We start from the raw sequence: 16,378 nt of genomic DNA, 5'->3' as shown, positions 1-16,378 counted from the left end.
GGGCTGGCACACTGCGTCCCTCTGTCCCAGCACAGGGATGAGTACGGGACAGAGGCAGTTGAAGGCCAAGGTGGGAGGACCACAGCGGTTATGCTGGCTAATCACCAAGTCAAGCACGGGTTTGGTTCAGTTTCTGTACTGAAAAATTGGCATTGGGGTTAAACTGTACGCACATGGTCCTTGAGTTTTGTAGCAGCCGTGCTGCTCCTCTCTGTGAGACCCTGCAGCAGAAGCGGGATAATCTCTCTTTCGTCATCTGTACTTTGAATGCTATTATTGAGAAGCATTTTTGCAATCCTCTTTACACAAAAAATTGGGCAAGCACTGAGTACATCCCCTGTGCTCCCCAGCTGCTTTCACAGAAAAGTGTTTCCAGCCAACAAGGGCAGGAATCAGGTGTACAGAGAAAACAGAGAGAAAATAAAAATCACATACAAAGCTATTCCTTATCAAAGTTTCATTAAAATAGTCCAAAAAAAAAAAATTACTTTGCACAGCTTTTCCCCACCAGAGATAGGAAAAGCAAACAAATAAAATCAGGCCCATGGCAACTTGCCACAGTTCCCACAGAACTGGGGAAAATTGGTTTACTACCGTGCAGGAACCTGCCTGACCCATCAGCAGATCTGTACCCCCTCCCTCTTCCCTTCGTGTTTACTCTGGAAAAAGCCACCGAGTACTTTGTGTGCAGCAGAAGGGAGAGCAGAGCCCAAAGGTCTGGCAGGAGACAGGCAGATTTCAGCCCCTGGTGCCGTGACTCTGCCACCAGTTATTACAGGTACTTTGACTAATCAAGGAAAACAAAACAGAACATAAAAAGTGGCTAACTAATATTTGGAGCCTACCCACTATTTTTGAAAATTGATCAAATTGTCCAAGACTTATTGATTTTGAAGAGTCAACAGCGGGCTCCTGAATGTGCTGTGCAATGGGGCAGTGCCCAGCAGCGCCGTGGCTGGGGTCAGGTTTGCCAGGTGTGATGCTTCACTGACATAGGGATACTAAAACAGTATTTCCCGTCGGCGATGCAGGGTGAGCCAAGTTAAACTGGCCAAGTTACGCTCAGACATCTCTATTTCCATCACAAGCTGTAGACAAGCCCTTGGAGAGAAGCATGTGAGCTGTTACATGGATCAAACTAAACCCAAGACAGACGGCTGTGCGGGGATTTCCCAAGTTAGCTGTTGTACCTGGACCTTTGTGTTCCGCAGCCTCTGATGGCTGTGCCTTCAGTGATTTCATTTCATCTCTTTCTGTACCAGTTAACGCTTTCAGTCTCCACAGCATCTTATGGCAGTGCCTTCTGCAGTTTATATACGAGGCAGTGCACTTCCTTTTAGCCACATTTTCTGCATGGCAATTTTACTGGGATCCTGCTGATTGTGGCAAAACAGTGAGTAAGGACTTGGGGCTCGTCTCCATCATTTTGCCTTTACTCTCACCATCCCAGTGGTCACTCTTCCAGCACAAAGTGCCTTGGTCTCCCCAGGCACTTGGCTGCTCTGCAGAGATTTTCCTCGATGTCTCACAAACACTCTTCCTTCCAGCATGATGAGTGCCTGCTACCCCTGCAACAACCACTGCACCTGCTGATAAAGCAATATTTTTTTGTCTCCTTTTTGTCAGGTCCTCCCACACAGGCTTCCTCTTTTTCCCTTTTTTCCTGTCCTTCTTGCAGTTTGTTCTCTCCTCTTGGTGCCTTGTCCAGACCTCATGTGGTCTTCCCTTACCAAAGGAAAAGAGAGAGGGAAGCATTATGAGTGTTGATGGGGTGTAGAGATTTGCAGTTACCAACTTGAACCCACAGGTTGTGCAGATGGTTTGTGGCCTGCTTCCCATTCAGGGTACTTTTAGTCTCAAAGAAAGAAACCCTCAAATTTAGTACCAAATGACACATAACCATGTGCAGGCTGTCTGAGTTAACCCAATACAGATTTACAGTCTGCAGAGGTCAGAAGTGCAAGCTCCACCTACAAAGATCTCTACAAAGATCTCAGCACTGCCTGTGGGCCAAGTCTGTGAGCAGCACAACCCATTATCGTCTATTCATGGTGACTTCTTTCTCTATAAATCCCATACTAACCTCACAGGAGACAGAGAGACATCCTTCTAGTATGTCTGGCCCCGCTGTCTTGCCAATCAATTGAAATTTGAGCTTGGAAAAAAGCATGTTTTTCTATTCAACACCTAAGTACTCACTCTTGGTTTTAAGATCAGCGTTCCCCTACTAGGGTTAAAATTTCCAAAGCAGAATTGCTAGCATTTACATAAGGAAGCAGGGGCAGCAACAACACCCACAAGTTTTCGTGGGGTGGCACATTGCTCCCCGACTTGCATATCAGAAGAGAAAGGCTGGCTGGCAAAGGGATTTCATTTCAATGGCACAAGATGGGCGAGAAGCAAGGCTGCACGTGGAGCAGGGACCACAGTACCAGTGGGAGAGGGTTTTTAGCCGCTCTGTGCTCCCTCTCTGGAGAAGGCAGCTGTGACCATGAATAACAAACAGGAAAAACAGAGGCAGGTTTTGAAGAGAAATGAGGGCAGCGCAGGGGGGATGGGAGCTCAGGCCAGCTTATGTAAGGGTGGGTATAAAAGGGAGACATGAGTCCTCTCCTGAGATCAGGAGGAGTGGAGCAAAAGGACGGGAACCTTTTCCTTGGACAGAGGCTTTGAGAGGTCTGTGTTTATTTATACCTTTATTGTGGCAATTGCAAAATGAGATTTGTTAGGCAATGGGTGCAGGCCTTGGGCTTTCTTTGTACAGGCAATGTTTTTGGGAAGGATCTTGCTTTTACTTGCTTGATTTCCTAGCTGTTGGAAAGTTTTTCACCTGTTTTTTTCCCAGTGCAATTTTTCTGGCACAGCTCTCTTTGGGGAAAAAAATCTGTGGACACCACAGCTGAAAAGCACGATAGAGATTCTCCTCTTGCTGAAGTCTAGATCTATCCTCAAGCATATGTTCATTCCTAAAACCATGGCAACCCAACAGAAAAAAAAAAAAAAAAAAAAAAAAAAAAAAGTCCACATATAGTAATTGGAATAACGCTTGTGCACTCTACCTTAAAATGGTTCAGAAGTAGAATGTAAAACTGAGTGTAATTAAGTCATAATAGGGCAAAATATGTTCCCATGTGTCGCAATGTATGTTCTTCATAGTCCAAAATCTCCTCCTTTATTAGAAACTGAAAAGATAAATGACAAAGGTCTAAGAAATACTCTAGTGTATAATGCATCTTAGTAGGGAAATATTAATTGAATGAGCATAATTAGGTGAGGTTTGTCTGAGCTTTGAACTGGGGCATAAACAAGAGGTGAAATCAAAGGCTCTACTACCAGTGGGAGTTTCTGCTCAGCTGCCTCCTGCCCCCACTCTTCCATAGGGCAGCATCCCCTGTGGCCAGAGATTTGGGGCTCGTGCCTGCAGACATCAAGAGGAGACCACGGTGCACTGCAGGAGCCACAGAGTGCCTGCTTCTCCTATTGCCTGGATCCATGGCCAGGCTCCATGCATTTCATAGCCGTCTGGAGATGGTGCAGATGCTCAGGGATTGTTCTGCTGCCAGATGCTTCTCAGATTGAGATGCCCCAGCAGCAAGAGGAGAAAACACCTTAAATATTTCAAGCTGATTGCTTGGGCCTCATTACATGACAGCATGTCATATGGCCCCATGCTCAGGACTCATTACAGCTAAAGTAGTCAAATTGTTCAAATGAAAAGCAGTGCTGCAGAGATGTATTTCCATCCCTCTGTCAGTGTGCTCATCCCAGCAGGGCTTGACTGTCTCTACCAGCACCATCAGCTCCACCAGCTCCAACAGCCCAGGTGCACCCACAACATTGTTCTGCCTTGGCTCCTGGCTCACTCCTTAAAGCCCCCATGTAACTGGGCACCACAGCACAGACCAACTGCATCATCCCCGGTTTAACTGGCTATTTGTTTGCTTAAAGAGGAAGAAGGGGCATGCCAAAGCTGAAGGACCACTCCAAAAGCAGCAGAAAGATCTTTGAATCCCACTGCTCTTTCTAAATAGGACTTGGGAAGTTGAGAGTAGAAGGGGTGAATTATCTGTCAGCTGGATCTGGTGACCTAATCCATCTAGTTTTCATCTTCCCCACAACATTTTGCTTTTAAGAGTAAAACAAGCAAACTTTTGATCTTCTGGATAGGTCAAGAGTGTAAAAAATGGTAAAAATTGACATGCCACTCACTGATGGGTACACAAACCACAAGTCAGAGCTTAAAGGCAATTTACCCAACAGGAAAAAATCTGGTCTGACTGTGCACCAAATGCAGGCACAAGGAAACCTGCATTTCCTCGAGTCCAGCACAAAACGAGCAGAGTTATTTTCAGGTGCTATAATCAGTTCTCCTACATAATGAAGTGCCTGTGTCCATCTCAGTAAATGTGTAACTGCAGGCTGCACAAATGCGCTGGGTCGGGTTAAAGGTTGTGTATTGATCTCTGGAGTTTTCTGTGCACCCAGTGATAAATCATGCTCCAGTTTTATCAGGCCCTATCTGGTCTGAACTAACTTTTTTTGGCCTCCCAGCCCGTGATGTAAAGTAGCTTTGTGCAATGCCACTGGAGACTTTTAGAAAGGCCCCTCCTCGGGGAAAGGCATAAATGCCCCAAACATCACCACGTACAGCTCCCGGAGCAAGAAGGTGCCACAGGGAGCCTGCCCCAGAGGAGACATCATCCACAGGGGGACACCAGCACGGACAGAGGCTAGTAAGCACACTCAATGGATCTGCTCTGAATGCCAATTTTTCAGCTCAAGTTTTCCTGCTTTTCTGAAAGGCTCTGGGCTGACTTCTTTAGGGAACTAAATCACGTTTGCTTCACCACTGACCAGGCCTGGTGTAAGTGTTAGCAGTGAGAACTCTCTTCTTGCTCTTTCCGCCCTTGAGGGTCAGCACGGTGGCTGAGGGGAGAAGCAAGTTTTGGGCACCAGTGGGGCTGGGGAGCTTGCTGCCAGCAGTGGCTGCTGTGAGGCACATAAGAGGGTGAACAGAGTTGCAACTAACAAGATACAGCTATTAGTGTAAAAATACAGCTCTGATTAACAGCATTTTTGGCAAATGATAAGCATTATTCATACAGAAGTGTAATTTCTGACTCATTTGGATTTCAGATATGCAAATCCAAAGATGTAGATTACAAATCCAAGGAAGGCACAACAGAGCTATTAGTTATCAAAAACTGGATACAGGATAAGTGAGAATTATAAACACAGTTTGTCAGTGTGTTTGTGTATACATGTGGATGTTCATAAATACCTGCATGTATGTGTGTCTATGCCTTTTGCATTCCCATATGCACCAGGTCCTTTGTTCCGAAACACTGGCAACGTCAATGTTCAAGAAATTTCTCTATTTCTAGTCAAGAAAAACAAGAGCAGCAGGAGGTCTTTTACCACAGGAGAACTGTTCGCACAGAAGAGAAAACCAGAGTTTATCCCTTCTAACTCTGTATTCAAATAATGAAGGTGCTATGAAAATAAGCTCTTGGTTTCCGTGTTAGCACATTTTTGTAAGGGAGCCCTGAGTGTGTTTGCCTAGAAGCTAGAAAGAATGTTTGCACTGGGCTATGGAAACACAAAATGCTTGGTTAGTGCCAGATATTATGCTGACTAGACATGCAAAGTAGGAGAGTTCAGCAGTGGGACCTTAAGAGACCTGGTTTCCAAACCCACTTCCCCTGTAACAGCAGGCAAATCGCTTAACTCGTCCATGTGTCAGCAAGATTTAGTGCAGCAATTTGCAGAGATAGCTCTGACTAGGTCCCGGGAGCAATATAGCTGCATTATTATAATGTTTTGCCAGAACTAGCACAGTCTAGCTCGCAAGCCTAACTCATTGCAGAGCACTACCATGTTGCTTCCAGTGCTCAATCTTCAGGATATCGCAGTTGGTAATGTAGTCAAATCCATGCTTGGCACATCCCCACCTGCTGCCATGAAACTGTTGGCCATTTCATCCCGTCCTTTTCAGGGAGCAGGCAGCCCAGCTGGCACTATACGCTGCAATTCCTGTCCTTGTAACTCCAATGCAGTATGGGCACCTCACCATATGAATACAAGAAACAGTATTTACAACAGGCTGATCGGTCTTCCTTCCTCTCCACTTTTTCTTTCAGCAGACACTGTGGAAGTGGTTTCCAACATGAACCTCGCAGCAGACCTTCTCTGCTTGCTCCTCTGCCTCACTGTGGTGGCTTGTGACCGGGTCTATGTCCATCCTTTCAGTTTGTTTTCTTTCAACAAGAGTACCTGTGAGGATATGGAAAACCTGGCCCAAGAGGGAAGGAAAACATTTGCCCCTGCCTCCATCGAGTCCCAAACCACACCTGCTTATGAAGATGACCTGAAGGACAAAGTCAAGCTGGACACCCCGAACCTGAGTGGCCGTGGGAGGCAGAAACTGAGCTACCTGAAGGACTTTGTGTATGTCCTGGGTGTGCGGTTTTACAGTGAGCTGAGGGAAGCACGTCGAGGCCAAAATGTCCTCCTGTCCCCAACCAGTCTCTATGGCTCCTTGGTGTCTTTCTACCTGGGTGCATCCAACCAGACGGCCACTGATTTGCAGGGTTTGCTGGGATTTGTTCCCCCCTCTGGAGATCCTGACTGCACCTCTAGGGTGGATGGGCACAAGGTTCTTGCAAGCCTGAGGACTATTGAAAGCCTCATCAAAAACAGGGATGAAGAGCTGCTCTTTTTCAAGACACTCTGCCTCTTCTCTGCCCCTGGCATACCCTTATCTGAACAGTTCGTTCATGATTTGTTCCCCTCAGCTGATGCTTTCTACACCCGAGCTGTGGACTTTACAAACCCAAGTGAGGCAACAAAGCAAATAAACACCTTTGTGGAGGCCAAAAGCGAGGGCCGAAGCAAATGCTTACTGATAGACCTTGACCCATCCACCGATCTGCTGTTTGCAGTGGATGTCCGCTTGGCAGGTAAGGGTGAACAAGCACTTGTGTTGGAGGCAGGCTAGGTGGACAGGTAGCAGCCCTGCTCCTGGGAAGGAGGCAAGGTCAAACAGCAAGGGGGAACAGCTCAGATGAGAACCTGAAGCACAGCCCTATGCAGTGTCCCATTCCCAGGGTCCTGCCTGCACGCTGCCTCCCCTCACTCAGCCACAAGCCAGCAAGGGCAATGGAGAGGAGGTGGAGGGAGATGGCCTCAGGGAAAGTTTCCTTGACCAGGAAACTATGGGTTAGTAAAGGTGTGGTGAGATGAATAATAGAGTACCATACTTGATTTCTTACCACAAAAGAACTAAAAGTCATAAAAAGTCACTAAAGAGGGGTTTCTGGCAAAAATCATCAGGATGTAGATTTAAAGCAAGCATAAGCAAGCATAGTCTGGAGGCAATTCCTAGGTCAGAAAGTAAGCTACCAGTTACTGAAACTGGAAGGGTTTCCAGACTCTTCCAGTCTGGAAGAGTGGAAGCTGGAAGTAAAACAATCCTTTAATTACCTAGGGTTGTTCCCAGAAATACTACTGCACCAGAGCCAGTACACCAGAGTGTACTTGCTTTTCAGCATCCTAGTGCCTGAATGTAATACTGGAGATGGCACACCTTAGGGCAGTTTTTATACTGGTGACTGTATTTCAATAAATTTGCAGTGAGATTTAAGTTTTCTACTGATAAAGGGTGGAGCTCAGATGTGCATTAAATGCTTTTGTGCCTTTATCTTCCCACTTGCAAACTGGATTTTCAGTTTTCTTTGCTTTTTGTGGGTGCTGTCAGAAGATACTCCATAATGCAGTCATTGGTCATAGGCAACATTGGTTCACAAGGCAAAGGTTCTGCTTATCACACTTAATTTCATTTTATGACAAGGTCACTTTTCTGGTTGATCAAGGGAAGCCAGTCAATGTAATCTTTTTGGATTTCAGTGAAGCATTCAATATGGTTTCTCACAGTATCCTTCTGAACAAAATGTCCAGCTTTCAGCTAGACAAAAACATAATGCAATGGGTGAGCAATTGGCTGATGGTTGGGACTCAGGGAGTTATAGTAAATGAGGTTACATCAGGCTGGTGGCCAGTCACTTATGAGGTTCTGCTGGGCTCCATTTTAGGACCAGTTCTCTTCAAGGTTTTCGTAAATAATATGGATGTAGGACTAGAAGGTGTTTTGAGTAAGTTTGCAGATGTTAGTAAATTGTGAGGAGCTGTTGACTTTGTTGGGGGTGGAGGGGCCTTGAAGAGAGAGGTCTTGACAAGCTTGAGAGCTGGACAATTACTAACAATACGAAGTTTAACAAGAACAAATGCTGGATTCTGCACCTGGGATGGAGCAACCCATATTGGGGGATGAGAGGCTGGAGAGCAGCCCCACAGAAAGGGATCTGGAGGTTCTGGTCAAAAGCAAGTTGAACATGAATCAATGGTGTGCCCTGGCAGCCCAAAGGGCCAGCTGTACCCTGGGGTGCATCAGGTATGGCATTGCCAGGCTGGTTGAGGGAAGTGATTGTCCTGCTCTGCTCTGTGCTGGTGTGGCTTCACCATGAGCACTGTGTGCAGTTTTGGACACCACGGTATAAAAAGGACATAAAACTGTCAGAGAGTGCCCAAGGGAGGACTACAAAGACGGTGAAAGGCCTAGAGGGGATGATGCCTGAGGAACCCCTGAGGTCCCTTGGTTTGCTCAGCCCCGAGCAGAGCAGGCTGAGGGGAGGCCTCATGGCAGCTGCAGATCCCTCACGAGGGGAGCGGAGGGGCAGGCGCTGAGCTCTGCTCTCTGGGGACAGCGACAGGACCGGAGGGAACGGCATGGAGCTGGGGCAGGGGAGGGTCAGGCTGGGGGTTAGGGAAAGGGTCTGCACCCAGAGGGTGCTCGGGCACTGGGACAGGTCCCCAGGGCAGTGGTCATGGCGCGGAGCATGCTGGAGTTCAAGAAGTGTCTGGGCAACGCTCTCAGACACGAGTTGATTTTTGGGTGGTCGTGTGTGGAGCCTGGAGTTGGACTCAGTGATCCTCGAGGGTCTCTTCCAGCTCAGGATATGCTAAGATTCTATGAACAGGTCTCTCCCATGTCCTAAGAACAACACTGTTGTAAAACCAGATGTGAATAGTCATGTTAAGACTTCTAACTTCTCTTGGAGCCTTTTCAGGGGATTACACACCTAGTTGCATGTTAGAGGGCAGAGGAATCCAGACCCTCAGCAGCAGATGGCCATGGGGAGCCATTGCAAACCCAGTGGGGTTGATTTGCTGCGGTTCATGGCTGTCCCAGTATTAATAGACTCAGCCCCAAAGAGAACACCAGAGATTTGAAATTTTGTGTAATCAGATCCAAATGCACTATTGTAAATTAGTAAATAATTTAAATGGTACTGCTGAAGAAGCAGTCTGGTTTATTTGCCACATCAGATTTGTTTTGTTTTTCTCCCTACTGGCAGCATTTAACAAATCTGCATACAACTAAATTGTGACGTGCAGCACTCTTGTTTCAGATAGCAAACTTTCTGCATCCAAATTCATGTTTAATGTTCCAGAGGCAATTAGCTTCCTGGCACTTTGAGTCAACTCTTTATGGGAGCTCGTTTTACTTAACAGGAACATAAAAACTGCCTGGAGCTAATCCAAGGTCTGTGCCCTCACATGTCCACCCTGCCAGAGGGCAGTGCTGCTTCACAGAAATGATAGGAGCCACCAGTAAGGAGCCTACTGCCTCACCTGCTGCCTTGCAGGCAGTTAGATACTGCTTCCTCTATCTGTGACATTCCTTATGTCCTTCCCAAGACTATTTAAAAAGTTATTATCCCAGCTTGATACATTTATCTCTCTGAATGATTTTTTTTTTTCCTTTTGTTTTATTCTGTTACACTCTGGACATCTGCTGTCCTGTAAGTTCCGCAGATTACACAGGCAAAGTGTCTCCTTTCTGCTTTCAGCTTCCATCCCTCATTCTTATGAGATAAGAAAAAAAAAAAAAAAACAGTGAACAACTCTTTACTTTTTATTTTATTTTATTGTATTTTATTTTGCTTATACCTTTCACATCTCCTACCCGCTGCTGCGTTTTGTTGAATTTACACTAAGTGGAAGTGCCTAAATCTGCTTTTTATACAAGGTGATTTAGGAGACAAGTGTTCCTATGTACACCTTATTATGTACTACATGTGTTAGGATCCAGCATTTCCCTGGATTTATTGGAGAATAGACTATTTAGCAGTACAGCTATGCCAGCTCCTATTTTATACTGATATTACTTTAATGAAGGCATTCCTTTCTTTACCAGAATGTATAAATCTGTTTTCCTAATTCCCCTTTCCACAAAACAGCAATTTCAAGACTACTGATCTTTGCCCTTCTCACTGATGGCAGTAGTTTCTTTAATGTCAACAGGATTATCTGCCTAACTGGGCAGCAGCACTGATCTATGGCAATGAGCAGATAACATGTTGAAATGCAAAGCTGCACAGAAGCAGCAGGAGGTGAGAGCAAGGCTTCCCATACTTTTGAACTGGGTAAGAAATTTATATCAAGGTTTAGCAAGTGTTCAGGTATGTCCCTCTTGACCTCCTAGGCTCAATCAACCCTTTGGTGTTGTGCTTGCTACTTTCCCCGTTGCTTTGGTTCTCAAGAAGGCTAAAGGTAAGACCCCAGGGTGAGCTTGTACCACCTTCCCTTGCACCAGCCCCCTGGCTGCCTCAGCAGCCAGCTCCAGCTGTGTGAGGGCACTCCTGCAGCTGGCCCTGCCAGATATGGTCCCAAACAAGCAATCCTAGCACATGGTCGTCACAGCTGCTCATGGGATGGCGAGGAAATCCAGACCCTCCGCATCAGACCCATCAGCCACCCAGGAACCACCTTGGCAGCTTGGGAGGGAGCAGGTAACTGAGCAAGCAGAAATTTCTACCAAATTTGTGGCATTTCCTGGTCACACAGCTGGTAGAAACATAGCAGGTCACAGTCCTGATGATTTTTCAGACTCTGTTCTGTAAATCTGCACTGCCTTTGCCTGATGCTACCAGAAGGCATATTAAAGACAGGATACGTATTTTTACAGTAGCTAAATGTGATTTTACACATACTACCCTTATCTAATGTGGTGTGTTGTTTTTAAACAAACAATATACCAGTTAAGGGGCAGAGGGGAGGAAGGATGAAAGGGAAGATTCAACTTCTTTCTTGGTCTGTTTTTCAGTGAAAGCTAAGAAAGCCTCCCTGCTAAAAGAGCCTCAGGAGTTCTGGGTCGATTCGAACACAGCGATCTCGGTCCCCATGCTGTCAGTAACTGGGATTTTCAAGTACAAGACTGATGCCAGTGAGACTTTTTCTGTGATTGAAGTCCCTGTCAGCAAGAACGCTCTTCTGGTGCTGCTGCAGCCCATCAATGGCAACGACCTGGACAAAGTAGAGTCCAAGCTCCCTTTGCAGTCTGTGGCCTGGCTCCAGGATCTGTCCCCAAGGTACAGCTTGGACACACATGTGCCCTCCCATAGGAATTAGTGGGAGAGGGTGCACAGTGCAGCTCTGCCTGCTCCCTGCTTTCCTACAGGGGTCGGATCCTGTCAGGGAGGGTGTAACAACTGGTGCAGAGATTCACAGAAACACAGGCATGACACAGTATTAGTAGAAGAAATGTCCACTGGCTGCCCAAAGACTGCCTAAACACCATGCTTTGATACCAGAGGACATACTCTCATCTCTCCCTCCCTCTTCTCCTCTCTCTTTTTCAGAGAAATTAAATTAACCTTGCCAGAATTAAAAATAGAAGACAGCTCTGATCTACAGGAACTTCTTGCAGATATGAAACTGCCTGCATTGCTGGGGAAGGGGGCAGATCTCAGTAAAATAAGTGACACCAATCTAACTGTTGGGAAGGTATGGTATATATCACTGGTGTTAAGCAAAAAATGCTTTCTGTTCAGCTTTAGCCTGTTTAACTGTAAAATTTGACCTAAAACAAAACAGTATGAGCAATGAGGGATACTTGATCAGCAGCAGACATTCAAGATGACTGAATGGTACTGAATCCTCTTTCAATTAGGAGAACAGGTTTGCTCTACAGCATTTAAATTTCATCATTACAGTAGAGGATGTGACACAATCACCAGGTTTGAGGTCTGGGCACACTAGGTTCTGTGCACACAAATTAGCCTCCATACCAACAGCTTGAACAACTCAAAGCAACAAAACTGGACTGAATGATACAGGCTGCAGTACACAGAATCATAGAACAACGTGGGTTGGAAGGGACCTTAAAGATCAGCCATGGGCAGGGATACCACCCACTAGATCAGGTTGGCCAAGGCCCCATCCAACCTGGCCTTGAACATCTCCAGGGACGGGGCATCCACAGCTTCTCTGGCAGTTATTGGGCTGTTCCCTTGACCACTGTGGGACTGCTCCCAGAAATTGCAAAAACAGAACCAAGCATGGCACATTGTCTCACCTGAAGACAGGTTCAACCATTCAGGTCCCAAGGGAAAGAAAGAGGGGATCTTAAAGGGGAGGGATATCTTCCATTAAAAGGCAGCAAATTATGTTCTAAAAGTGTAATTTCAGTGCCTTTGACTTTTTTTCTTTTTGGAAGATGTCCTATGTTTGAAGCTTTGTCAGGATAATGGGTACTGGGATTTCATACAGCCCAAGTGTACAAGCTGCTGTAGAGACTTTTCATGTTATGGAACAAGTGCATCAAGGGTTTATTTGAACATCCATGGAGTCTATCCTGGGTTGGCTACAGCTGATCTAACTCAACTGATTACTTCATGTGCTTTTTCATCTACTTAAGCTCTCACTATCATGACTCCGATTACTTTTATCTTTTCCTTTACAGATCATTAATAAAGCCTTTTTCAAACTGACAAACGATGAAACAGATCCACCAGAAGACCCCACAGCACAGAAGGAAGATTCGGGACCACTCGAAGTAACACTGAACAAGCCATTCCTTTTAGCTGTTTTTGAAGAGAAGTCAAGGGCAATGCTTTTCCTTGGCAGAATAACAAACCCACTGCAGAGTGTTTAAATGCAAGCACCAAGAACTGGGGCAGAGGGAAGGGGGGAAGGTGTGGAGAAGAAAAAAACGATACACATTTCCCATCACCTTTTTCTTATTCATCAGCTATTTTTATGATCATGTGGAGTGTTCTAGTTAGCTTTGAGATGAAGCAGGTAGTGTTTGAAATACAGCTTTTTGAAAGCTAAAAATTTGCAACATTCCAATTTCGGTCATCATCTGTTTCACGTGGGGTGGTGACTCACACTCCTCTCCCAGCTTCTCTTCTTTCCTTCTTCCCATCTTGTCTCCCTTCTGCCCCAGCAATCTTTTCGATACAATGGGGACAAAACAGTAGTCAGCAAGCCACTGACTTAAAAAAAAAAAAAAAAAAAAAAAAAGATTTTATGAGCGCAAGCAGCATTTACTACAGAAAGGTAGAAAAAAAGGAACTCTTCTGTTCTTGAGAGGTCACTTTTACTTTGGTCAGATTCACAAGAGACATTCCCTTTCACTTTTTACAGAGAAAGTTTTATAATTATGCACAGAAATTTCTAGCTTGATCAGCACTATTTTCCTTTAAAATGCTGCCAACATCATGGGCAGGCTTTGCTTGTCCCACTGAGACAAGATTTTGCCTTAGAAGCAAAATCACATTTATAGGAAGTTTCTTCTTTCTCCAGCCCAGATGGGTATGTTTATTTCTTAACTCCATGGAAAAGCTAAAAATGAGGTTTGGTAGCATTAATGAACTGCAATGTATGAATTCGCATGGTGTGACAGCATTATCTCTGGATTTTTTAGAAAAAAATAAGGCTTACTATGCCAATACAATTCCATTACTTAGAATATCTTCTAACCTGAAAGGCATTTATTACAGCTTTGTAGTGAAAAAGAACATTACTGGTTAGAGCCCAAATCTGTAAACCTTAACACATCCGAACCATTTTTAAAAGAATTAAGAACCAAAAAATCCCCCAGAATTAATGGCACTGATCTATACTAATGGCTGTTGTGCTGATACATGTGAATAAAATGGCTTCAGCAGTTCAGTGCAAATCTTAGCAGTGTCATAAAGGTTTGAAAAACTGGAAGAGCAGATTAATTATTAGACTTGATTCCTGAATGTGAATGAGGAAGAGAGGAATTGGGAGTGAATTTTTGGTACTTAAGAAAGCCTGCACGAGCTTTTCCTTTGATTACACTGGAACATGGATTTTGACCTCGCATTTCTAGATTGTCTTTGGTGCTGATGGCATTCGCAGTAACTGCAAACCTCTTTGGGGTATGGTGCCAGATGTATTCTGCAGAGCACAGCAGCTCACTATCATCCACAGTGGCCCAGATTTCTATCTAATCCAAAACTACTAATGCCAGTGCCTTGCTATTGGTAATGTAGGAAGATAACCTTCTTCTGTCTTAATAGGAAAAGACAGAGGAATATCTTTCTTGAGAATACTAGGATTACAAATGCTGCAATTGGATAAATGCATGGATATTGTACTGTATGTATGTATTCCAGATGCTCTAACCCATAAATACTGTGCTTGTATTTTATACAGCAGCAATTAGCTATCAATACGCAGAATAGGAAAACTGCAAATAAAACCACCTCCAAATCACTTTGCCACAGTTCACTTGGGTTTATGTCTAAGTCAGATCTCATTCCAGCTTTTGAAATGTACTGTCAGATTTATGTTTTATAAGACAGTAAGTTGCCAATTATCACACAATACAGCCACCAGTATAGCTGTAAGCATGAAAGAGACAGCTTCCAAGTGCTTATATAAGCTATATTAAAAGTTATTCCGTTTATTCCTTGAAGTCAGTGTGTAGCTTCAGCCACAAATGGAATTTCAGACCACAAGAGTTTCCATTTTTACCATGGAGATGGAGGACAAATAAAAGGGGCCCCTGGCCATGCTGCCAGTAGGCTCTGGGACAAAATAACATTCTTCACAGGTGAGGACCACACATGGCTGGAGAACTCCACAGGCTGGTCAGTATTACATGGAGAAAAACAAAATACTGCCCCCTGGCACCCTGGAAAAGCAGAGTGAGGAAGAAAGGACATAGATAGGGAACTAGAACTAAGCAGGACAGAGCAAGAAGCGGAAAGTTCTGGAGCATTACAGTATGAAAAGGATAAGCTCTATGTGTATGTACCATTTAAATGGTAAAAGAAGAAAACAACCCACAATTAAATCCCTTTGCTTCCCCAACAGCATATATTCTGTTGAGACTTGTTTCTGACACCAATTTTATGTCTAAAATGCTTATTTTACTTTATTCTTCACTCTGTAGAGCTAATGAAGTCCTAACAAACATTTTTTCCCCCCTGTAGTTACCAGTTTTCTTGATGCCCGAGTTCCAGTTGCAGAAACATGAGTACAGGTAGCAATGCAGAAGCCAAAAAGAACTCAAGACAGACTTTCAGACTCTTGAGGAAAGTTGCCAGGCTAACCATTTAAAAAGGCTCTCATTCTCTTTATAAACTGAAACATACTAGGACATGCTTTCTCCTGGCAATTTTCACACTGTATGTAACGTAACTGTATCCTAACCACCACCAAAGCACATCAGCTTCTAGATCTGCCATTTCTTGACAACTTTTCTCTTACTGCCACATATTGTCCCGCCCTCTGTTTGTCCCATCAGAATCTGGATGCAAAAATCCCACTGAAATGTAGGAAACACTTACGGTCTCCCACTGCACTCCTCTGCCAAAGGCACAGTAACACACATTCCAGGTATCCCAGGTGTCATTCACCCAGCCCTCAGCTGCAGTCAACTGCTCATCAGCAGTCTGGTGAACTAGCACCTAAAATCATGCTCTAACGTGGGAGATTTGGAGAAAGAAAACAAAAGATGACAGACTCTTTAACGTGTCATCGAAACAACATGGCTTATCACTGAGCATAGCTGACAATTATGCTGAAATTCTCAAATTCTTCTACTCATCCCAGACTTACCTATCCCTCACATAAAGTTTCAATAGGCAAGTCACTCTAGCTTCCAGAGAGCCCTCTGGTAGTCCTCCTACCATTTAAAATCATGGTAAAACTTTTAGATTTCCTGCTACATAAAGATGCACCTTGTACTAAGGTAGCTAGGTGTGAAGTCTGAGAAATTCTGCATGTATTTAGGCAAAATATAGCTCTGAATTCTAATATACAACATAAGATGAATCACAATTACGCCAACTCTGAATACATTCTAGCTTAGCAAATTAAGTTCTACCTTGAAAGAAAGCAGGTAGCCAGAAAGTAACAGCAAGAAAGTTAGGTGCTGATATTATAAATTATTTTTGAAGTGTACAGTATTTTAGTTGTTTTTTTTTTGTTGTTTTTGTTTTTTTTTTTTTTTAATGTAGCACTTCTAATCAACAAGGTCCATGGAATAAAAATAATCTTT

General features: G+C 44.4%; 1 protein-coding gene and 1 long non-coding RNA gene across 9 annotated transcripts; one reads left to right on the top strand and one right to left on the bottom strand.

Annotated features, from left to right (window-relative positions):
* Positions 1-572: 572 nt before the first annotated feature.
* On the bottom strand, positions 573-4,441 carry LOC311435109. The gene is made up of 3 exons (XR_014691947.1): positions 4,254-4,441; positions 3,060-3,182; positions 573-1,725 (listed from the first exon to the last, which is right to left on the bottom strand). It is a non-coding gene; the product is annotated as an uncharacterized lncRNA (long non-coding RNA).
* On the top strand, positions 1,990-14,586 carry AGT (angiotensinogen). 8 transcript variants are annotated; one of them, XM_084515740.1, is made up of 5 exons: positions 1,990-2,676; positions 6,144-6,959; positions 11,165-11,429; positions 11,700-11,844; positions 12,803-14,586. In XM_084515740.1, exons 1-5 carry the CDS (start codon positions 2,535-2,537, stop codon positions 12,992-12,994), a joined length of 1,560 nt encoding a protein of 519 aa, XP_084371866.1. In that variant the 5' UTR covers positions 1,990-2,534; the 3' UTR covers positions 12,995-14,586. The 8 variants fall into 8 exon arrangements, with proteins under 8 accessions (XP_084371866.1, XP_084371865.1, XP_084371869.1 ...); XM_084515739.1 differs by having other exon boundaries at positions 6,141-6,959; XM_084515743.1 differs by lacking the exon at positions 1,990-2,676 and adding an exon at positions 4,601-4,733 and having other exon boundaries at positions 6,141-6,959.
* The last annotated feature ends 1,792 nt before the right edge of the window (positions 14,587-16,378 follow it).

The sequence above is a fragment of the Aythya ferina genome, assembly GCF_964211825.1.
Source record: "Aythya ferina genome assembly, chromosome: 3".
NCBI classification, from domain to species: domain Eukaryota; kingdom Metazoa; phylum Chordata; class Aves; order Anseriformes; family Anatidae; genus Aythya; species Aythya ferina.
The sequence above is the reverse complement of the archived record's forward strand: the minus strand, read 5'-3'. Positions and strand labels throughout refer to the sequence as shown.